The 24,565-nt window shown below is 40.6% G+C and overlaps 1 protein-coding gene across 1 annotated transcript; it reads right to left on the minus strand.

Annotated features, from left to right (window-relative positions):
* Positions 1–559: 559 nt before the first annotated feature.
* MCUR1 (mitochondrial calcium uniporter regulator 1) lies at positions 560–23,621 on the minus strand. The gene is made up of 9 exons (XM_004318106.4): positions 22,925–23,621; positions 16,974–17,093; positions 13,536–13,639; positions 12,958–13,059; positions 11,921–11,962; positions 11,004–11,075; positions 6,808–6,861; positions 5,339–5,453; positions 560–4,348 (listed from the first exon to the last, which is right to left on the minus strand). The coding sequence occupies exons 1-9, from the start codon at positions 23,604–23,606 to the stop codon at positions 4,293–4,295; spliced, it is 1,347 nt and encodes a 448-aa protein (XP_004318154.2). The 5' UTR covers positions 23,607–23,621; the 3' UTR covers positions 560–4,292.
* Between the last annotated feature and the right edge of the window lie 944 nt (positions 23,622–24,565).

A 24,565-nucleotide genomic window follows, 5' to 3' on the forward strand; every position in this document is an offset into this window, starting at 1 on the left:
AAATGGTATCTAAAATTAATTTCCAGGCTTTCATTTACCCACTTTCCCAACACGTTCCTTTGCTTTCCTCTCGAGCAGACGTCTGTCCCGTGGAAGGTCAGCTTCTGCAGGAAGCTCAGAAGAGCCCAACTTTTCAGAGGTGGCACGTTTGCTGAACAGGTCCGGGGGCAGAAGCGTGGAGGACCCACCCAGGGCCCTTCCTCTAGCTGCTACCTGAGGTACTTGCTCTGGAGTCTTCCTTCCAGGCTTTTCCAAAGTGGAACTCTCCCATCCTAAGACTTAGGGCATGTGCTGGCTGCTCTTCCACACGTGAAGTTGGTTTGAGAGAAAAAGCAGAGGTGTGAGGCGCCGGAAGGTGAGTTCTGATGGCATTTTCGTTTTGCTCTTCCTGAACTTTGATCGTGTAAGCCAAGAAAAGCAAATTCTTTGCTCAAGCTAGTCTGATTTGGATTTTATCACCTGTAACCTGAATCTTCAGCAGTTTTTAAAAACTTGCGTATAAACCTCATTTCCCCTCAAGCAAGGAGTTAAAGCACTTTACACGAGCATGCAAAAAGAATTCTTTTGAATAGTAAAAAAAATTTATTTTGTAAATCAAACGATCACTTTCAAACGTATCCTCTATGCAAATCCAGATGTTTAGGTATTAGATTTAAAAAATAATACAGCAATGTTACCATTCACAATTGGAGGGAATAATAGTTGAAATACAGTGTAGGCAGAAGTTGTAGTTTTCACATTCAATTGGAACAGATAGAAAAGTATATCAGTCACATCTAGAGAATTAAATATTTTATTTTATATCATAAAAATATGCCCACTCTATTATATAGTAAAATGTAATTGAATATTTGCTTAAGTAACGAAAGGGTTAAGAAATGGTTTGGGTTATAAGCAGAGGAACATAGGTTATAAATCTGTAGAAAGACTGATATTTTCCAAATGAAATTCCGATAAAAGGCTAAACAGTCTCAAACATTTTATATAAAGAATAAATTATTCCTGATTAACATGTTTTTGCTTTAGTGTCAGAAAAGTCACAACACATTTGATAAACATATGTTAAGAGCCACTTTTCTAGACATGAGCTCCATAGTGCCATCTATATGACATTTGTTCAGAAATGACGCCAAAATTCTTAAGAACACAGCATAGCAGGGGGGAGGAAGAGAGGTGCCTGCCAACGCTGACACAGCTAATTAACAGGAGGAGAGGCTGCAAAGGAGGAGCCTGGAGCAGAGGGAAGAGCCCGTAGCTCCATGCGGCGGCCAAGGGACACCACCCAGGCAGCGACATAGACACCGCAGCTCAGGATTTTGGTTTTTAAAGAGTTCAGAGACAAATTCCAGTAAGATGGCTGCTTTGAGTCAAGCCTTTCTTCCTGAACTTGTGACTTCTCAGCTGAGGTACTTGGCATACTTAAGGGAAAAGATGAAGACCTTCAGACTGAGTTTTGTTAGATACTGAGCTGGAAAACCAGCGGAGGACTAAGACCAGCACAGAAATCAAAATTCAGGTTTCTTGGGGCTTCCCTGGTGGCGCAGTGGTTGAGAGTCCGCCTGCCGATGCAGGGGACGCGGGTTTGTGCCCCGGTCCGGGAGGATCCCACACGCCGCGGAGCGGCTGGGCCCGTGAGCCATGGCCAGTGAGCCTGCGCGTCCGGAGGCTGTGCTGCGCAATGGGAGAGGCCACAGCAGTGAGAGGCCCGCGTACCGCAAAAAAAAAAAAAAAAAAAAAATTCAGGTTTCTTGTGAAGAACGGTACACACAAACAGGCTCGCTTATTAAGGGTCCAGGAAAGGAGTGGGGTTGGAGTTTAAGCTCTTTAAAAAAAGATAAAGAGTAGGGGAGGGGAGAGAAAGCAGGAGGGCGGAGGAACCTCCTAAGTGATTTGTGCATGAACAGGAAATACAGATTCTGTCCACCTGACATTCTGCTTTAGGCACCTGTGCCTGGAGGGGTAATTTTTAGGACCTTGCTATGGCTAATTTCCCCGTGTGCTTAGACGCAGGGTATCTGGGAATTTTGCCAGGCATCTTCCCCCTTATGAGTGCTAATGCCGAATTTCCTAAAGTGACCTGCATCCTCTAAGCCAGGTGAGCTCAGGAGCCATCACACCGTGTCCAGTCCCAGTCACTTACGTGTTCACAGACGTCTGGGTCCACACCAGGAAGGGTACACTTGTATTTCTGGCTCTTATGCTTTTCAAATACAATACACGTGACTAAAGAAAGGGAATATGGTCCTGAACCCTCCCAGCCTCCGTATACGCATGCAATCCAGGTCACCAAAAGGAAAGTGCACTGTGCCCAAGGCAGGGAAGGTGGGGGGGCTGTTCCGTACTGCAGAGAACTCTGCAGCAAAATCAGCGGTCCAAATTAACTGACAGACTGATGTGGCCCCCAGCATCACCAGTAGGAATGTCATCTGGAATACTTCTGACAGAAGACAGAAAGTCACCCAACTGAAATGTTATTTAAAAAATATCTTGTCAGGATATAAGGTCACTTCACTTTCTGTTTTTAACCTGTAAAAGTTATTATTTGCTTTGAAACAAAATTGCATACAGTACTGTTTCCTCTGGGGGATTCTTTTTCTTGGAGGAGTGTCTGTGCTCCAAGCTCCTTCAGGCTCCTACTAGCCAAAGTTATATCGCAAAGGTGGTCTGAATGGTATGTCATTTACTTAACTCTTTAATACTTAGCGCAGTTGGAAAATGTACAGTATTTTCTGGGGCTCCTTCTCTGAAAGGGGAAGAATATATCTATAAAATGTTTTTATGAGCCAGTTAAGATAATTTTGGATTTAGTTGAAAAAAGATTAAATTATTATTCACTTTGAAACTTACACCACTCATGCCAAAGTACTTGATGTTTATACTTATCTGGAGCTCAGAATCTTTATGCTACACAAATGTTTCAAACAAGGCAATGGCTTACACGTTACAAAGTTTAGAAATGACACCCAAAGGACAGAGGGTAACTTTTCACCAGTGTGGATGGAACAATGACGATGGGCACTTGTACCAGTCTGATCCAGAAGTCTCTATGTGGTTTCTCCACTGGACCAGGTTATATGCACACGTGTGCATGTGGAGAAAGACAGGAAGGTGCCATTCAGTGTCATCGTTTCTCAAATGCTATTCTCTCTACGTGCAGGTCATTCAAGTAAGATGAGAATGTGCGTCTCCAAAATACCCCCAGTTGTATCTTGGAATTTGTTTTAAATACAGAGGTAAGGTTGGTATGAGAATGTCTTTAACAACCAAAGAAATCAACCTAGATTAGGATACCTGGCATGAAAATTATCTAATTTTCAAAGCCTATGACCTGAGCTTGTAATGGGCAAAGGCGTATTCATTAAAGACATTTCTGGAAAGTACGTGCACTATCTACACATCTAGATATTGCTACAGAAGTTACACCTTGTGCCTCCCTTGGAAGACCAGAAGGAAGAAAGCCTGTCCCACAGACTGAAGTAGACTTCCACGCCGAGGGCGAGCCTGTTCTCTAGGGAGGCAGTGCCACACCTGAGGCGTTGTAACAACTCTCACACCAAGAGGGAGGAGAGGAGAAGGGGCCAAGTGAGAGGGAGGGAGGGAGGGAGGGAGAGGAAGTTACCACTCTAGGAGGCTGAGAGAGTCTGCATCCCAATCACAGTGCTTCATCAGGCAACAAGATTTTCTAGCTGGAAGGCACACAGAAAATGAACAGAATAATAACTAAGACAGTGGAAATTACAAGAAAAAAATCTCTTTTGGGCGTAAAGTACAATGTAGCATGAGGCTACCAACCAAGCGGACTTGAAACAACCTCTAACACAACCTCTAACAACCTTGAAACACAACCGGCTGACATTAGGGTCTGGGTCAGCAGGTGAAGAGGATTCAGTTACAATGATTCTTCAGCACTTAGTAAAGCTCCTGTGCCTTTTAAATGGAGACCCCCAATCCTCGATTAAAACAAAAGATTTAAAATTGTGGAGAGTTATACAAATATTTACTGTTGGTATGTCCCAAAGGTTAGACCAAGTTCACTGGCCCAGCTGAGTGGAGTCTTCCTTGCTTCGTCCACCACCACTCAGAGTTATAAAGTCAACTAAACAGAAAAGATGGAAGAAGCAGTTATGAAATTTCTCACTTCTCTGCCTTGGTTATATGTCCATAATTTGCATACAATAAATAATATGCATTAAATTAAAAATCAGCATTAAAATTGGAAATGAGGGAAAAAAAGCACAGCAATCTGGTATTTTAAGGCAAAACAATAAAATGCTCTTTAAATAGATACTTTATTATATCCACAGACGATAAAATCCCAGAGCTACTGTTAGGCACGTAAATACAGATCCTGTAAGAAAAAAAACAATTGTGCATAGTATTAGTTCTATGAACGATTACTTGCGGGAACATCTTTTTATTAAGAAAACAGACACTTTTCCACCAAGAAAGTAAAACCAAACCCAAGAAACTTGGCTTGCTCACTGATGTGCCACATCCCATGAAACACCTGCCTATTAGAAAACCCCACACCTGAGACCATCATCTTGAAAGTACAAATGCATCCAATATCCAAGAAAACTTTTCAGTAAAAGTACAGAATCACAAAAATTCTGTGGTCACAAAGTATATGCACATGTAACACACAGGGACACACCTTCTAACTTGATGAGCAAATCCTACTTCTAAATACTATTAGACTTCAAAATATTGATTGATCCAAAATGTTAAATCTGAGTTAAAATAATGGCTAAGTAATATTTTTTGGTATATGAATCTTCCTTCCCTCTTTTGGCTCAAAAACTGCAAAAGGAAAATAACACCTTATAAGGAGTGTCACCCATTGAAGCAGAAAAGATCACAACTCAACTATCTGTAAAATATTCCATCTCGAATGTTACGAAAAATAACTCCAAATAACTATAGTTCGATGCCAGTATCTCATGAAATTTAAGATTCCATCAATAGTAGTAAATAAAATCATGTACTTTACAAAGAAAGAAAAAATGCCAATTATTGTATGATATTCCATCTATTGGAAATTGTAAGATGCCTTCCAATTTCAGAGATGTTAAAACATGAAAAAAAATTGTGTTAGAATCAACCAAATGCAATATCTGTCTTTGACTTAATTTATAAATTTTATTTATTTTAGGACTTCCCTGGCAGTCCAGTGGTTAGGACTCTACGCTTCCACTGCAGAGGGCACATGTTCGATCCCTGGTCGGGGAACTAAGATCCCACATGCCACGTGGCATGGCCAAAAAATTAAAAAAAAATTTTTTTTTGTTTAAATTTATTTTCAGCTTGTTTTAACTAATCTAGATACAAAATGGCTTACCTGCTAAATATTTAATATTATCAAGCTTGTGTGACTCAAGCATGGTTTTGAGGCCAGCAACCTCGGTATCTATCTTCCTGTCTGTCTGCGTGATGGCCCGATCTTGCTGGGCGTGCTTTTAAAAGAAAGATTCACAGCATTAAACCACTTTGGATGCATCCCCTCTGCTGTTAGTCCTAGAGTCCCTTCCCAGCAGGGTCAGACTAAGGAGACCTGGGCTTTAGTCTGAGTTCTACTAGCCTCATGCTGTATTGTACTGGTCAGGGCTGTAGCTATCTCTAGGCCTGTTTCCTTCTGTTTGAGACAAAGAAAAAGGTAACACTGGCCCTGCCGTCACATAAGCTGTTTAGAGAATCAAGTGTGATAACTGATGGAGGGAAGCTTTTTAAATTATAGACTGCTCTGCAAATAAGATTAAGATTATGAAGCTGGTCTGTTCTCAATGGCAATGACTAAGCCTCATCCTTCTGAATTCCTCTTAGTGAAAGGTATACAGAAAGTGCTTTAACAAAATGAATGGAATCTCAGGCAATCTAAAAGCAACAGCGCTCCCCTTGATGCTATTTCTATTCAGTTTTAAAAAGTTTTCTTCCTTTATAGTTCGAATGCCAAGTGTTTTATTATTATGAGGCTTGGCTATACCAAGGACCTATATGCGTTCTTTCCCAAATATAATACAGTTAAACCAGATACACAATTAACTCCCAAAGGGTGGTAAGTTTGGCTGATGTTATAAAGGGTTTGTAAGATTTCATTAATGCATAAAAGCATTGGAAATACTTCACTAAAAGTCCTAGGGCAAGTAAGTGGTTCCCTGTGATGAATAATTCAGGTAATGAATAAGGAAATAAATGCCTGGATGAGTAAAATATTCCAGAGGAAAAGTTTAGTGTTCTCTCATGGAAGTCTCTTGCAGGTTTCAAAGGTCCCAGGTAATATAGGATGGTAAATAAGTTATGCATGCCATAAGCTAAAAATATAATAAAACATCTCCATTCCTTATTATTCTTCAATCACTGAGATTTAAAGTTTCATTAAGATAATTAAGTATTTTATGTTCCAAAAAACCCTATGATATTCCACTTCTCGGTATATATACCCAAAATAATTGAAAACAGGAACTCCAGTAGATATCTGTATGCCCATGTTCATAGCATTATTTACAATGGCCACAAGGATAATCAAAATGTTACTACATCCATACAATGGAATATTATTTAGCCTCAAAAAGGAAAGAAATTCTGACATATGCTACAACATGGAGGAATCTTGAGGACATTATGCTAAGTGAAATACACCAGTCACAAAAGGACAAATACTGTATGATTCCACTTACATGAGGGACCTAGAATAGTCAGATTCATAAACAGAAAATAGAATGGTGGCAGCCAGGGGAGGAAGAAAGGAGGGGTTGGTGCTTCACGGGTAGAGTTTCAGTTCTGCAAGATGCAAAGTGAATCTTTTCTTACCAATGACACCATTTCTGTTTTTACTTCCAGCAGCTTCCTTTCGTTTAATGAATACTGAAACAAACACGTAACACAGGTCAGATTCTGATTTATTCCCCTCTCTCTCCTCCTCTGGTGCCTTAAATATTCTGGTCTCAGTAATTCCAAGAATATGTACCACTAGAAGCCACCCCTAGGGTAAAGTAGCCTACTTGCCTTCTCCTTTTGATCTGTGTTTTGGGGTTTCTTATTTATATTCACTCATCGCTCCAACATCTGGATTCCCTTTTGTCATCCTCCACCACTCTCTGCTGGTTTTCTCTTTTCATCTCTTTGCTGGGATGTCTGTCTCTAGGTCCCTCCCACTATTATAACAGCATTCCCTGGGACCAATTTAGATGGACATATGCTTTTTGGCTTTGAGAGGGCTGAAATAAGTGGGGTAACAATTCAATTTAGGAGCTATCCCATTGTAACCACAAACAAAATTGGTCACTATTTGAGGCTTAGACAGAAGAGAGAAAAGATATAAAGTTGGGGAAAAAAAAGTTTCAAGGAATATTATTCTGTGACATAGATGTCGCCTTGTGATTATAAAACACTATGTAAATATACAGATACAAGAAATACACTAAACCATCACATGTTGGTTTTAATTGAAAAAAACAAAAAACAAACCCACATGGGCATTGTCACAATCCAGTGTTACTAAGGGAACTGACTAGTTCTACCCAGAATTAAAATGGTATCTTGCCTTTGGCTATTAATATCTATGCAAAGATATTGTGCAATTCTGTTGACATTGAGACCAAAATCAGACACATCTCCTTAGTGGTGGGTGTTAGGATTTAACTGAGCAAATGAAAATCTATAATTTAAGTGAAGAATTAAAAAACTTCAATAAATTAACGTTGTTATAGGGGAAAAAATTAATGGTTTTGAAGTATCTAGAAACTTTCTAGCTATACAGTGTTCCCCTGTGACTACTAGGGGGATAAAGTATAGAAACAGCATTGCTTAGGAGCAAAAAAAAAAAAGAAAAAAACCCAAAACCCCAAACCAAGAACCAGCTGCAGGACCAAAGAATGCTCAACTCCAGGGAGGGAGGGGGGGAGGGAGGGAGGGGGGAGGGAGAGAGAGAGAGAGGGGGAGAGAGAGAGGGGGGAGAGAGAGAAAGAGAGAGAGAGAGAGAGAGAGAGAGAGAGAGAAAAAGAGAGAGAGAGAGAGAGAGAGAGAGAGAGAGAGAGAGAGAGAGAGAGAGAGAGAGAGAGAGAGAGAGAGAGGGAAAGCGCTATGCGCCAGATCACCACCAGAGGGCAGGGTGGAATGGGATTTTCCGCACCTCTTAAAACTCCAGTTTTCACTAAGTCAATATTGACTCAACCACAAGAGAAAGGAAAAACCTAAGTCTTGATATTGCCATGATTTTTTTTAAACATCTTTATTGGAGTGTAATTGCTTTACAATGTTGTGTTAGTTTCAGCTGTATAACAAAGTGAATCAGCTATACATATACCTACATCCCCATATCCCCTCCCTCTTGCGTCTCCCTCCCACCCTCCCTATCCCACCCCTCTAGGTGGTCACAAAGCAGAGAGCTGATCTCCCTGTGGCTGCTTCCCACTAGCATTTTATGTTTGGTAGTGTATATATGTCCATGCCACTCTCTCACTTCGTCCCAGCTTACCCTTCCCCCTCCCCGTGTCCTCAAGTCCATTCTCTACGTCTGTGTCTTTATTCCTGTCTTGCCCCTAGGTTCTTCAGAACCATTTTTTTCCCTTTAGATTCCATATATATATGTGTTAGCATATGGTATTTGTTTTTCTCTTTCTGACTTACTTCACTCTGTAGGACAGACTGCCATGATTTTTAAAATAACATCTATATAGCTCCATCTCCCTGCACCCCAAAGCAGTTTACGGGCTACATTGCTTTTGAAACTGGCTGTAAATATCACCACAGTTAATTTTGTTGAAACAGTATTATAACTTTATTAAACAAGAGAATGAGAGGTTTGAATAGCTTATCTTCCTCAGTGCAGTTAAATTCATGCTAGCTACATACTAATATGCTACTGTCCTGCACTTCAGAGTAATCTGAATTTGGGATTACCAAGAACGACTTCTCAGCTAGGTTAGTAAGTCACATAAATTCACTGGCTTTAATCCATGTTCACATCCCCTATCTCCCAATCTCCTAATGAAGTTCTTTCTGGCTCGGTTAGCTACAGGAATCTTCCTAAATCAAGTGAATAAGGAATTCCTGCTAAGTCTACAACCCTGAGGACAAAGGTAACCAAAAGAGTTCTTCCTCTTCTAGATACTAGTCATATGCTAGTGATCATCACATATTTTAGTAATACTAAGTGATTTAATCTTCAAGGTTAAAAGCGTTTCAAGACTAGAAAGACAGGTAACACGGACATAATAATTATTCTGTATAACAAAGCTCAACTTAACTCTTGAAATCCAGAGGCAGTTTCAAAACACACTTAAGTACTTGTTTGAATTTCAATATTAGCTTCATTTATCATTGTAGCACAGTTTGGTTAAAAGTAACTTGTGAAAAATGAGGAGACAATGAAAAACTGTGAATACTCAGTTTCTGCATGTGCATCCAGTTCTTTGTTAGTACGAAATGCTGTATATGCCCCATTTCTTTTTATGCTGAGAATAAAAAAGGTATCTAACTAATAAATAAAGAAATGCAAATACAGCCTGAACAAGAAGACAGACGGGTTAAAAGTCACTAGAGGCAACCCAACACATATAAAACATCCAACTTATCGTACCCTATGTTCACTGCAGCATTACTTACAATAGCGAAAACGTGGGAGGAACCTAAGTATCCATCGATGGATGAATGAATAAAGAAAACGCAGTGCGTATATATATATATGCAATGGAGTATTACTCAGTTATAAAATTAAAAAAAATCTTGCCATTTGCAAGAACACGGATGGACCTGGAGGGTGTTACACTCAGTGAACTAAGTCAGACAGGGAAAGACATACGCCATATGATCTCACTTATATTTGGAATCTAAAAGAACCCAAAAAAACCGAACTCACAGATACAGAGAACAGATTGGTGGCTGCCAGAGGTGGGCGGGGAGGGGGTGAAATGGGAGAAGGGGGGGTCAAAGAGTACAAACGTCCAGTTACAGAATAACTGCGTTCTGGGGATGTAATGCACGGCATGGTGCCTAGAGTTAATAATACTGTACTGTACCGCTGAAAGTTTCTAAGAGAGGGGATCTTAAAAATTCTCATTATAAGAAAGAAAGTTTTGTTAACTATGTGGGTGATGGATGTTAACCAGACTTACTGTGGTGATCATTTCACGATATATAAAAATATTGACTCATTACACTGTACACCTGAAATGTAATGTTGTATGTCAATTCTATCTCATTAAAACTTAAAAATTTACAAGAAGTTACTGTGAAAGCCCCGAGGGAAAAACATTGTATTTATATGTATTACCTTTGAAATGCACATAAACAGGCATTTCAAAGGGAAGCGGAGCAATATTCCCCCAGTTTTCTTAGGTCTTGGGCATGGATCCCACAAGTTGTTGTACTGACATATATATATATATCTATCCCTTCCACTTATTTACAACCCACATTTTGTGATATCTTTTTGGTAACAAATATATAGCACTACTTTCCCTAATAGAAAATTTCAATTTGATATAACTTCAAGAATCATTTAGAATTTGCACTTTAAAACAATGCAGTAAAGTCATTAAGATTTCTCTATTAAAAAAAAACTACATAGAAATATTTTTTAAATCTTGAATTTTTAACATAGAATTTAATGTTATTTAATATTAATAATTTAATATTATTCAAATCAGATAATCAACTTAACTTTTGAAAAATCGGGACCAGAAGAGGTTTAAGTCAATATCAAATAGATCAAGATTGAATTCAATTTCTTTATTCATGCCTAAGTGACACATAATTTAGTATCTCTGAAACATACAAGATTCAAACTTGCTTTGACCAAGATTTTAATTTTAGTGTTACTTTTGAAAGCATCAAATTTAAGCCTTAATTCAAAATATAGTCAAAATAAAGAAAAAACTGTGTCTAACAATGATATACAGGTAAATATTTAACAATACTTCTGAATGGTATGTAAACAGACTTGACCAAATGTTCCATCCTGCAAAGAAATTAATTCATACTATAGTTTTAGTAAAGAAACATACCAATTCTTTTACTCTGCTCTTTTCTAGACTGAAATCTAATTTGGTATCTGTTCGGACTTTGATCACTTCATCCTAGTGGGAGGGCAAACAACAAAGAAAGAAAGAAATCCAAAGTAAGAGATCCAAACTCTGAGGATGTGCGCCTTCCCTGCTGCTTCCACTGCTCCACCCAAAGGGGCTAAGGGGAAGGGGGGAAGGGGGGACGGGGGAAAGGGCCGGGCCAGGGGCGCGCACAGGAACAGAGCTGGAGACTAGCGGGGTCAGGAGACTGGCTAAGCGACGTCTGCAGTCAGCCCTGCTGGGACTTCCCAATTATATATACAAATAATCCCCCTTTGATGTTTAAGTCAGTCTAGAGTGGGTTATTGTTGCTTTTAACCTCAAGATTCCCAATGCAATCACCTTGTGAAATTTATGAATCAAGCTGTTCCTTGGACAACTTTGGAAAGCAGAGATGGACTCAAAAAAGTAAAATATTAAATTCAGGTTTAAGGAAAGTCTTCCTACTGACACTCATCAAAACCTTTTCTTCTTTAACATCAATGTCCTTTCGACTTAAAAAAAAATCAAACAGCTCGCACAGTCAGCAGTTTAAAATCACGTGTAGTTCTCTAAAGACAGTCTCTCCTAAGATAATCTAAGGGTTCCAGGTGGCTATTTTAGAAAATTTTTTATTTAAAAATGACTTCATTCCTTCTAGATCGCAATTTTCTTAATGAATTTGGTTACAGACATCAGTAACTTATTCATTGGCTATGTTCTTGGTTAAATCTTCCAATGTGTACTTTCGAGACACATCACACAAATATTTAACACAGAATTAAGTTTTTAAGAACATATAAGTATTTTGGACATTATATTTATTACTAAGCTTATGTAATTATAAACAAGCAAGCAAACAGGAATGAAGATCTTACCATTACTTGTTGTTTTAACTGATGTAGTTCAAGTTTTATTTTCTAAAAACACATTAACAAGAAATGTCAAGGATATATTTAGAAGATTATGAAAAACATAATAAACAACTATTAGAACATGTATTTGTGAACAAGTTCTTTCCTCATTCAACACAAATTCGGCCACGTTCAGAATACAAGCATAACTGAATAGTCTCAGTGGCAGAAATGACTGTCGTGCCAGGATGGTACTACAATCATGGTGTGTCTTGAGATATGTCTTAATCCATCTTGAAGGCCACATAAAATTAGTCACACAACGGTTTTCAATATATTCATCTCCCTTCAGAGCCCCTGCTTTAATTCCTCCTTCAATTTTTCTTTGAACTAATTCTGCCCTCAAATAACTGACTTCCAGACAACTTTGACAGTTTCACAGTTTACCTTCTCCTAGCAAAAGAAGGATCTTTTGCTAGGCAGTTTCTTATAAGATTAAGACCAACAGATAATAAATGAACTTCCTTCATGGGACTTTAAATAGGGCTGAAAATAAAGGAAGACACGAAGATAGCACTTATTTAAACGCTGATCCCAAACACCACACTTGAAGAAACGAAGTGATATTTTACAGCAGCACTTATTCATAATAACCTCAAACTGGAAACAACTCTAATATACGTCGCAGTAGAATAACGCGGCATATTCCTATAATACTATGAACAATGCAAAAGAATGACCTATCACTGCAAGACACGCTGTGATTCCATCCGATAAAGCTCTGGAACAGCCAAACCACTCAATAGCCATGTTAGCCAGGATAGTGGTTTCCGCTGTGAGAGGTGTGACCAGAAGGGGGCGTCCACAGCACTTCTGGGGCACTGGTCACCGGCTATTTTTTTTTTAATATATATATTTTTTTTATTTCTTGATTTGACTGATAGTCTATACTGAAAATTCATCGAGACGTACACTTGTTTGTACACTTCTGTGTGTGTATATCATATCTCAATGTCTTAATATAAAGCATTTGGTAAATATGAGTGGTTCTTTAGTTTTACCTCATTTTCTGATCTGAGGGCTGAAAATTCACTCTTCTCCAAAATAATCATATCTTTTTTCACATTGGCAATCTGAGACATTATTTCCTGAAGAGTGATCTCCTGGGAAAAGAAAAACAAAACATATAACCTAGTCTGGCCTAGGAACTCTACCTCCTACTGTCTCTACCCAGTATCATCTTATTGAGAAACTAGAAGGACATGGGAACAAAGAAAGAGGTTCAGCAAGGTCCTCCTCTGTCTGAAAATGAGAAAAGAATAAGAACTCATTTCCAGTGTCGGCATCAAGTGAATCACAGTTAAAAGGGTGGCAGTCAGAGGACCAGCTGCTGTAATTCTAGCCACATCTCCATTTATTAAAGCACGGTTGACTAGAATAGTCAGTTTTCAAACCTAAGTGATTCTGTAACAGCTGACTAAATAGCTTTGAATAAATATTTTTTATGCCACTGTAACCATCTGTCTCTCGTTTATGTTAAAATTACTATATGCTTTTCAACAGAATATTATCCCAAAACATATATTACAAATAACACTCATTAGATATCAAATTTGCTCAAGTGCCTCAGCAAAGCTACCTGCTGCATCTTGGTGACCATATCTTTGTAGACGATATCCATGTTGGCCTCCATGATCTTGACTAAGGCAGAGACAATGATTTCTGCTTGTTGAGTAGTAAACCCTAGGCAAACACACAAAGACAGTCACTCAGGAGACTCTAGTTGCCAGAATAAAAAAATCCTTCATAGAAAGGGGGAGAATGCAAACTGACACATGCAAGTGGATGTCTGAATTCAGAAGCAGGTGGAAAGCCTAGTGTAGCAGGAGGGTAGAGTCTAGCCACAGGCTGTGATGTGTCTGTCACTTGGAACAAGTAGGACACATCGGAGTGTTTCCTCGTGTAAAATGAGGGGCTGGGATGACTGAGCTCTGATGTCCCTCCTAGCCATCAAAAACCAGGTTTTCAAAAAGAGAATGCATAATGACACAGGGGATGCCTGCAGTGCAAGGTCAAGTGAAAAGATGCAAGACTCAAAACTATAGATACAATTTATTTCTTCTGTAATTTAACAAAGATTCTAGGTAATTGTGTTGTCTAAATTTTCTACAATGGATGTGACTTCCTTAATTTCAAAATGTATATGTTAGTAAAAAATAATTTACTTAAGTAGAGAAAGCTTATTTTATTTCCAGCACAAATCAGTCAAATCAGTGGCTATATAAATAATAATTCAGCTGTTAATTTACTTAATGTTAAAAGACAAAATTGGCTCTTATATTTTTCTTCCATAATTTTCCTCAATCACGAGTGGGGGGGGCTCAAACTGGAAAAAATATATTCTTTTATACTCAATAAATGCTGCTGAACTGAATTACCTAAAGACTCAACTCAGCAGTGCTACTGTTTTTGATAACTTTAGGTAGTAACATATTTCACATTGAAAATTCTAATTAAAATGCTTAATTTTAAATGCTTAAGATGCATAAGTCCCTGGAATACAATTCTTTCCGTTAAATACTTCCAGCTACGGGCTTCCCTGGTGGCGCAGTGGTTGGGAGTCCGCCTGCCAATGCAGGGGACACGGGTTCGTGCCCCGGTCCGGGAAGATCCCACATGCCGCAGGGCGGCTGGGCCCGTGAGCCATGGCCGCTGAGCCTGTGTGTCCAGAGCCTGTGCTCCGCCACGGGAGAGGCCACAGCAGTGAGAGGCCCACGTACCGCAAAAAAAAAAAAAAAAAAAAAAATACTTCCAGCTGTAAGAACTTCAGAAGAATTTACTGATTCTTGTAATTAATCCATGGCACATTTGTTTGGATAAAGTTATAACTGATTCAATTTGGATGAGATTAAGCATATTTTATAATAAAAAAAAAGAAAGCAACAAATTTAAGGAGACAAAAAGACCTCCAAAGACCTACTCTTTTCACTTTATTCAAAATCCTTTAATTTTCAATGTGTGGGTCATGAACAGCTAGAAAAAAATCACCCAAATGTGAACACTGTTTAACTCTGGTACTAGGATTCAGAGTAGCTTTTCTTGTTTCTTTTCTGTCTTCCTAATTTTTTAAAAATGAACATGTCTTTTGAAAATTTTAAAACTTATTAATAAGAGTTCATAGTTAAACATAATTAGGTTTGGGAATTATGAAGAACAGAAAGAGGGAGACCAAAGAGAACTTACGCTGATAAGAAAAGAAACTTTAAAGCCTTATAATTTAGAACCACCTATAGGAGGAGAAAGGATAAGAAAAAGGAGAAGTCTGAAAACCTCCTGGGTTGCCATATGCAAATTAATTTTTTTGTAGGAATGAGAGAATGGGACAGAATCAGGGCTAGTGAGATTACAGACACAGAGAAAGTTTTGTGAATCAAGGGACATAACTCTGGAGAGAAAAAGGGATAAAGGATGGAGCATTCCTTGAGGGGTCCTTCCTGGCCTTATCCTAACCCAGCCATCGCAGACACCCATCATTCATGTAAGCACCTTCACACCCTACATCCAGTGGGGTCTTCACATCACTGGTCTTGAAATATGCAAATATTCATGGGCCAGGGTTTGAAAATCAAGAAAAGCAGGCAGTACATATATTGAAACATCATATTTTAAACACTCAACATCTGCTATTTCTAATTTGTCAAAAATAAATAAATAAATGGATTTTGAAAGGGGGGGAGGGGAAACAAATACCACCTCACACTGGGAAACAGGATTTGGGACCACTGCAGCTACCTGGCCATAGTTACGCATAACTAAATTAATGATGTTCCTTTAATATCATCAAACATCTAGTGTATGTTGAGATGCCCCTATTATCTCTAAGATGTCTTTTTACAGTTGGTTACTTTGAATACAAGAACACAGGTCCAACAAAAAGAAAAAAGAAAAAGAAACAGAACGAAAGAAAAAGAAAAGTAGAAAGACTTCTGCTTAACAAGATAATTTTAGATGCCCCTCTTCTCACTTTTACTTTTCTTTTTTAAATTCTGAGCTGAAAGAAGTCTTGGTGAAAAAGGCTAACTGTTTCAAGTTTGAGAAGAAAAGCTGTAAAAATTATCACAGGGCATGTGACAGTTTTCCCAAAGTGCATTCAAGTACATTACTTAACACTCAAAGGGCTCTTTGGAATTCTTACCAAGGGAGAAATGGGAACTGAGAAGGCAGAAAGGACTGTGAGACCAAGCAGCTGGAACGTGGCAGAGCTCGAATCCAGAGCTGCTAACCGTCCCACATAAGCACAGAAAGATCCACCCCAACACAGTGTCCTGGGCATGTAAAGCACGTCTACACAGGGCAGCTTTTCAGATATGAACACACACAACAGGATGAATAACTATACAATAAAGTCAAAACACAGATTTATTTCAGACATAAGCTATGATATCTGAGATTCTGATTTTGAGAATATATGTGTCAGAGCAGAGAGAATTATAATGTGTATTAAATTGTATTTGTCTAGATAAGATTAAATATGAGAATGCTACCTATATATTAAGTGCACTTTCAATAACTCATACATGTCACAGCAATCTTTTACATTAGTTAACTCAACAGCAGTAAGAGGAAAAGTCTGAATATTTTTAAAAAATCACAAGTTGGAATTATCAATAATTGTTGCTCAGCAACATTTTAATTTCACAAAAATTTTAAAGCACACAAGATGCACAGGAATAAAACCATCACTTTCGTGCCTAGACAGCTGTCACAGGAATCATTCCTGAGTTTTGCTGGCTTATGTCTAATTTTTCACCTATAATACCATACTTCCAGAGTAATATTATAAACATACGCTTCACTTGGACAAAGAGAGTATGTGGGAGAAAAGTCTCAATTGTATGGATGAAGCAAAAATGTCCTTAAACAAAAAACAAGGACTTAAAAAATGGAGACTGACCAAAAGATTACCTACAGACTTAAAAGTCAAAGAGAAATATAAGAAATTCGATAAGATCATAAGGGAAGTCCTAATTTATAGTGTTTTTCTATGGCACTGAGTAACCAAATGAGAGAGGATTACCATTTTCTTCGAGTAAACACACGAAGGCATGGGTGTCAAAGTAGAGCTTCCTACTCCGAGAAGAGGTGAAATCTCTCCTTTTGCTCTCCAGATGCAGGCTCCCAGCACAGACGCTAAGCTCTAGAATGGAAAGGACAATACAGTTCAAAACAGGTGGATGGTAAACAGGTGGATGTTTGATGGTAAACAAAAGCAACTCAGCACCATGAAAAAACAGGGCATACCTCAAAAGTCTATCTGGTTTTTTACAACAGCTTTATTGAGACATAACTTAGATACATATGCTTCACCCATTTCAAATGTATACTCCACTTGTTTTCAGTATATTTACAGTGCTGTGCAACCATCCCACAATAAACTTCAGAACATTTTCATCATCCCCGAAGAAACCCTATACCCTCTAGCTATGCTCTAGCTATCACCCCCTCATCTTCCTACTTCCCCCCAGCAATCACTTATTTTCTGTCTCTATGAATTTGCCTACTCTGGACATTTCATTTGAATAGAATCATTAGGATTTGTGATATTTTGTGACTGGTTTCTTTTACATACAGTGATATTTTCAAGGTTCATCCACCAGTGTAGTATGTCGGCATATTTACTTTTATTGCCAAATAATATTTCATTGTATAGATACGCCAATTTTTTTTTACCTCGTCATCAGTTGAAGGACTAACTGTCTGAGGGTTCCAATTTCTCTCCATCCTCAACATTGTTATTATCTGTCTTTTTTATTACAATTATCCTATTGGGTGTAAAGTGGTATCTCATTGTAGTTTTGATTTGCATTTCCCTGATGGTTAATGACGTACATCTTTTCATGCACTTATTGGCCATTTGTACATCTTCTTTGGAGAAATATCCATTCAGACCCTTTGCCCATTTAAAAAATTTGGGTTATCTTTTTATTTCTGAATTAAGAGCATTCTTCATACATTTTAGATACATGTTCCTTATCATATGTGTGATTTGCAAATATTCCCGTTCTGTGGGTTGGCTTTTACCTTCTTGATGGTGCCTTTTGAAGCACAAAACTTTTTAATTAAGTCCAATTTATCTTTTTCTTTTGTTCCTTATGCTTTTGGTGTCGTATCTAAGAAACCACTGGCTGATCTGGGCACACAGAGATTTACATCTGTTTTCTCCTAAGAGTTTTGCAGTCTTAGGTCTCACATTTAGGTCTTTGATCCTTTTGAGTTGATTTCTGTATATGGTGTGAGATGGGGGTTCAACTTCATTCTTTTGCATGTGGAGGTCCAGTTGTCCCACACTATTTTCTCCCTTAAATTGTCTTGTGACTCTCATCAAAAATCAACTGACTGTAAGTGGGAGGATTTATCGGTGGATTCTCCATTCTATGCCATTGATTTATATGTCTGCCCTTCTGTCAGTGCCACATGTTCTTGATTACTTGTAACTCTGTAGTAAGTTTTGACATCAGGAAGTGAGTCCTCCAACTTTGTTCTTTTTCAAGATTGTTTTGGCTATTCTGAGTCCCTTGCATTTCCATGTGAATTTTAGGATCAGTTTATCAATTTCTGCAAAGAAGCCACTTGAAACTTTGATAGAGATTGTGTTGAATCTGTAGGTCAGTTTGGGGGAGTACTGCCATCTTAACAATACTAAATTCTTCCAACCATGAACTTGGGATGTCTCTCCATTTATTTAGGTCTTTAATTTCTTTAATAATGTTATATATATTTCAGAGTATAACTTTTGTGCTTTTTTGGGGTGAAATTTAAGTATTTTATTCCTTTTGATGCTACTGTAAAGGGAATTGTTTTTTAGATTTTTCGTTGCTAGTACATAGAAATACAACTGACTTTTGTTTTTGTACAATTTGTATATTGATCTTGTATCCTGCAATCTTGCTAAATTTGTTTATAAGCTTTAATAGTTTTTTTAGTGAATTCCTTAGAGTTTTCTATGTACCAGGTCATGTCATCTGTGAACAGTGATAATTTACTTCTTTTACAATCTGGATGCCTTTTCATTTTCTTGCCTAACTGCCCCGGCTAGAACTTCTAGTAGAGTGCTGAACGGAATGGTGACAGCAGACATCCTTGCTCCGGACTTTGGAGGGAAACACTCCTTCTTTCACCATTAAGTATGATGGTAGCTGTGGGTATTTCAGATGCCCTTTATAAGGTGAGGCGGGTCCCTTCTGTTCCAAACTTGTCAAGTGTTCTTTAACACGAAGAGGTATGGAATTCTGTCAAATTCTTTGTGTTTTGTGATGATCATGTAGTTTCTCTCCTGTATGCTGTGGATGTGGCGTACTACATGAATAGATTTTTCAGATGTTAAGTGAACCTGCTATTCCTGAGACAGAATCCCACATGGTCATGGTATATACTCCTTTTTACATATTGCTGGATTTGGTTTGCTAGTGTTTTCATAAAGATATTGGTCTGTAGTTTTCTTTCCTTGTCTTTGCAAAAGCCTACCTTTGGAGAGATGTGTTCTAACAATTTATATATTACCTTTGCTATGGATTTCTGTGCATTTAACCACAGATCCAACCTGTTTTGTAAACCTGTTTCAAGGTGCTCATTTGAAAGAGGTAGATAGTAATGGTTTCCTGGCTTTTGTATTCCACAAACCACAAAAAACAGCTTTAAAAAAACAGAACAATTGCAATGCGAACTTGTAATTTTGTCAAGAAAGGACATTTAAACATAATACCTCCTTACAATCACACTAAAAAAGGCATTTTGACAGAAAATGATGGACGATATAAAATAAAAAAATCTTTCATTTAAATGTAATAAACATAGCTATATAAAAATCTTGCTTCATACTTGTTCTTACTTTTCCATGATGCCAGGTGTTGTAGAAGAGAGGGAGAAGACAAAATAGTCATCTACTAACTCAAAGTTCAAAGGTTTTCTCAGTACCTGTCCTAAATGACCAGAAAAATACTTCAGCTAATCAACTCTTATTCTCAACCCGTAAACACTCAAAGGAAATTCCAAGTAAGCAAAAAATGTGACATGGACAGGACCCTACAGACCTGCTGCTTTTCTGTAAGACGACAGCAGTGGTTCCCAAATTACTAGCAACGTGGAAGAAGTGGGGTGGCTGTGGTCACAGTCTGCACCAAGGTAAGTACCAGAGAGCCAGGAATCACTCTGTACCAAACACGGTTTGCAGACTGACAAAATATAAAATGCAACAACTCGTGTATGCATGTGTGTGTTTCATGGTTAAAAAAAAAGGTGGGCCGGATGGTGTTTAGATTCAAAGAAGCACTAGCCTATAGTGTAAGGCCCTTGGCAAGGCATACAAAGCCTGTCCTAATTTAGCCACTTATCGTTTCAGCTTTTGTTCTAGCCACCTAAACTATTCTGTTTACTGCACGTGCAGACCTTGGTACTCCATCCTTAAGGTTGGCTTGCTCCCCTTTCTCAACTGGTAAGTTTTAAGCATCCTTTTTACCCTTCCTCATCCAATGTGACAACGTGCTAAGCATTCATTATGTTCCGGGCAGGGCATTATGCTACCCTGTAAGGTTCTTTCTGCTCCCTCCTCCCAGGTCAGGGAGCAACCTTTATTGCTTCCTTATCTGTGTTCTCAGCCCGGTACAGATAGCTCTACCACAGCACTTACGTTTATTCCCATGTCTGTATATTAGTCCAAGCTCCCCCAGAGCGGCCAGTTATTTTTGTGTCACTAGGAGAGGGCCTGGTATACTGCAGGCCAGAAATAACTTAAAAGAAAATTCAACTGCAAGAATTCTAAGATCCAAATCTAGAGACTATCTAGAAAGAGAGTTTGAGATGAACCCCCTTCTGCTCCTCACCTATGGTCTTCCCTTTTCACGTTAAGGGCGCTCACTTAAATCTGGCACCTCTTTTTCCATCCTTTATCTCCAGCCCTGGGCCTCCATGAGAAGAGACCCTGACACAGAACAGCCCAAGCTGGATGGTAGATAGATGAATGAATGAATGATTGTACCTCTTACAGGTGCAATGTATAATATATATACATATATATTAATATAAATGTATATATATAATCTCTTTACAAGCCACCCTGCCCACTTCAGAACCGTGCTGGACTGTCCCGTGGGTCAGACAGCTTGAGAACATCTGGGTCTAGAACTGGCTTGTGAAAAGTGACGGGATTATTCTAGTCCCAAATTCCTTTTTTCTAATAACAATAATCATTCATGTGATTTAAAACAAAACTGCAAGCAAGCTTATTTCAAAGATATATTGTGGGCTGAAAAGAGGAGAAAGGGCCTAGTCACTCATCACTTGGCCCTCAACTCTGGCTGATAGAGGGTGAATTCCGTCTTGCCTCTATCATAGGGCAGCGCCTGGGGACACAGCAGTACTCTGGCACTGGGAACACCTCTGACTCACTTTTCCTCCTTTATTGTGACAACAAAACGAGGCCCAAGAACAATGAATTCCCACTAATAACCAGGAAATAAGTAAAGAGAGCTATGTTAAAGTGTAATATGTAATTCTCCTTTTGGGGGGGCCATCAGCATATCAAAAGGATGTGAAACCACACACCCTATTTGAGCCCAAAGCTAGCCCTGGACAGGGGAGGAAACTGAGCACAAATTTCCTATTCATAAACATCCTTAAGTCTAAGTAGCTCTACTGAGAACCCTGGACACCAAACAGACCACTAGCCTGAAGACAAAGGGTGAAAATTCTCATTAGCTGATGGAATTATGAGAGGAAACCAAATCACAAATTACCAGTTTGTCAAAAAAAGAGCAACAAAAGGCTAAGTACAGAAATAAAGACTCACAGGTACTGCAGGACACTGACAGAGTTCACCACTCATTTCCCAGCCTCTGGACATAAAGCTGCTTTCACTCTTTGCACTACCAACCAGTTTCTCCCCCAGCCAAAGGTATTTTTTTTTTTCCGGTACGCGGGCCTCTCACTGCTGTGGCCTCTCCCGTTGCGGAGCACAGGCTCCGGACGCGCAGGCCAGCGGCCATGGCTCACGGGCCCAGCCGCTCCGCGGCATGTGGGATCCTCCCGGACCGGGGCACGAACCCGCGTCCCCCGCATCGGCAGGCGGACTCTCAACCACTGCGCCACCAGGGAAGCCCCGCCAAAGGTATTCTTAAATTTTAGATGCAACTAACATTTACCGAGCATGTCTGTTGAGAAAAACGTTTTCTTAAACAGCCATCAGCGTAGTTACTGAGAGCCACTGATGGATATGCATAGACTATCCAAAGTTAGATTTTTGCCAAGTTTGCTAATTAATAAGGATTCTCCCGGATGATTTTTTAATCGGCAATTTGTAATCTAGTAAACTGAGTCTAATCTCATGCAGGCCGTGACTGCTCTCACCTCCTTAAAGTATTTAATGAAATGCCAACTTCTCAATGAAGCAAACTTATTCCGAGGACTCCATTTAAATTAGCAACTGAAGGCCCACTCCACCTCCTAACCTTTACCCCCTCTATTTTTTCCGACAACATTTACCAGATATTATTATATATGTATATATATTAATCTCCTCTGCTACAATTAAGCGCCAAGAAGGAAAAGAGTTTGTTGACTGATAACCATTCCGAGTTCCCAGAAAAGTGCCAGGCAGAGTAATGAACCCACGAGAGTTTGCAATTAAATTGTGAAACAATCCCTTCGTCTCCCAGAGCTTCGAGCCTCAACTTGCCAGCTTCCTGCACACCCCTTCACCCGAGCCCCCAAACGCTGTGCACCTGACAAAACGGCTCTACAAACGCGCGTGCGCTGTGTCCGCACGCACCGCCCCCAACCCCACCCCGCCGCAGCCCATCACGCTTTGCGCCAGACACCTGGTGCCCGCATTCCGAATAATTCGGGTCTTTTCACCCGAGGAAGCCCAGGTTTGCGTGGCCCAGAGGGCGGGACCAGACAGACCTTCATCCCCACGCCCAGAGGAGCCCGGCGACCTCGGCTGACCCGCCCAGCTCCCGCCGCCCCGGCCCTCACCTCTCCTGGAGGAAGCGAGGGCGGCCACCTGGCCGAGGCACAGGTGGACCGCGCCCGCCGCACAGGTGACGCCCGGGGCCAGGCCCGGCTGGCACCTCCTCGCGCAGCCGCGCCCCGCCAGGGCAGCCGAGGGCCCGGCGCGCGAGCGCTCCCAGTCCGCCAGCGGCCGGCGCGGGGAGGCAGCAGCCAGGCGCGGGGAGGGCAGCAGCAGGAGGAGGAGCAGCGGGGAGGCACGTGACGCGCCGCCGCGGGCCGCCGGGGCGCGGGGGCGCAGCGCCCCCAGACCGCCGAGGAGCCCGGGCAGGAGGTGGCGCGTGGGAACGCCGCGGCCTCCAGGGCCTCCACCGCGGCCGGCGACCAGGGAGAGCAGAAGCCGCCGGCGGCGCTTCGGCCTCTCGTTCGTGACGGAGCCGCAGTCCATCCCTGACGCGGTCACTGGCCCGCGAACGCGCTCATGCCGGTCACGCGCGGCCCCAGCCAGACACCGACGGCAGGAGCGAGCGTGGGCGGTAGCGCCGAGCCTGCGCTTTCCTGCCGGATGGGCGGGGCTCCGGGCATTCTCCGGGGGCGGAGCTGAGCGGCTAGGCGGGGCTCCGGGCTCGCGCCGGGGGCGGGGCTGGGCTCCCAGTGCGCGCTGGGGGAGGGGCTGGGCGGCGGGCGCCCGGGGCGGTGCAGAGCTCATCCCGCGGGGCAGGCACCCCGGGAGAGGCGAGTCTGGTCCAGAGCGAGCGCCCGGCCCGCTCGGTGTAGGCGACTGGGAAGACCAGGAGGTGGGTGTGGACCCTCTCGGAACTGGAATGAGCTCGGCGCTGCCACGATTTGCATAATTATAAGGACATACACGGATGTCCTTATAAAGACATAGTTACCCTGGTGCCCTTCAGAAGCCCATGAAAAGTCCGTGCACCACCGGACTGCCCTGGGTTTTCCAGACTTTCCCCGTCCGAAGTCCCCCAACGTGTTATCTCTGGGGTGCATTTTAAGGAATTATTAACAGGGCCGAGGGAACAGCGCTTATATAGTCCACACATTTAAATCTAAACTTTCAGAGCTTGTTTCCGGATTAGTGTATCATAGGATTAAAAAATCTCAATCTTGGAATTTCAAACGTAGGGACTTGAGTTTTAAATGAGACCTACTGGTATAAAAAGATATCTGAGACTAGCGGCGTTCAGTTCAGTGAGCTTTTTGAATGCCTACTGCACCTGTCTCAGTTACTGGTCCGTTGTGTGAACTCTACTGTTTCTTGAATGAAGGAATGAAATGCACAAGGCACCAGCCTAGAAGATACAAAGAAAAATGAGATTGTCCTTGTCCTCTAGGAGTGGTTTTCTTATCCACCCATATGTGTACAATACATGAGGGAAGAAGAATGTGTTATGAGCCATAAGAGAGCTACAAAGTGCTGGTAAGAGAGAAGAGAGGGCATATGGCTGTGAAAATGGCTATCAACATATAAAGAATTAAAAATATTAAGGTGCAAGTAGACACTTTCATAAAAGGTTAGTAGGAATTATACATTTGTAGAACTGGTAGGGAAAGCAATTTAGCAATATGTACAAAAGTGTTTTATGGTTGTAAATTTTGCTCAAGTCACCCAACTCTGAAAATTTAACCTAAGAGAATAGTCCAAAATATTAA

This window comes from Tursiops truncatus, chromosome 10 (assembly GCF_011762595.2).
Source record: "Tursiops truncatus isolate mTurTru1 chromosome 10, mTurTru1.mat.Y, whole genome shotgun sequence".
NCBI classification, from domain to species: Eukaryota; Metazoa; Chordata; class Mammalia; order Artiodactyla; family Delphinidae; genus Tursiops; species Tursiops truncatus.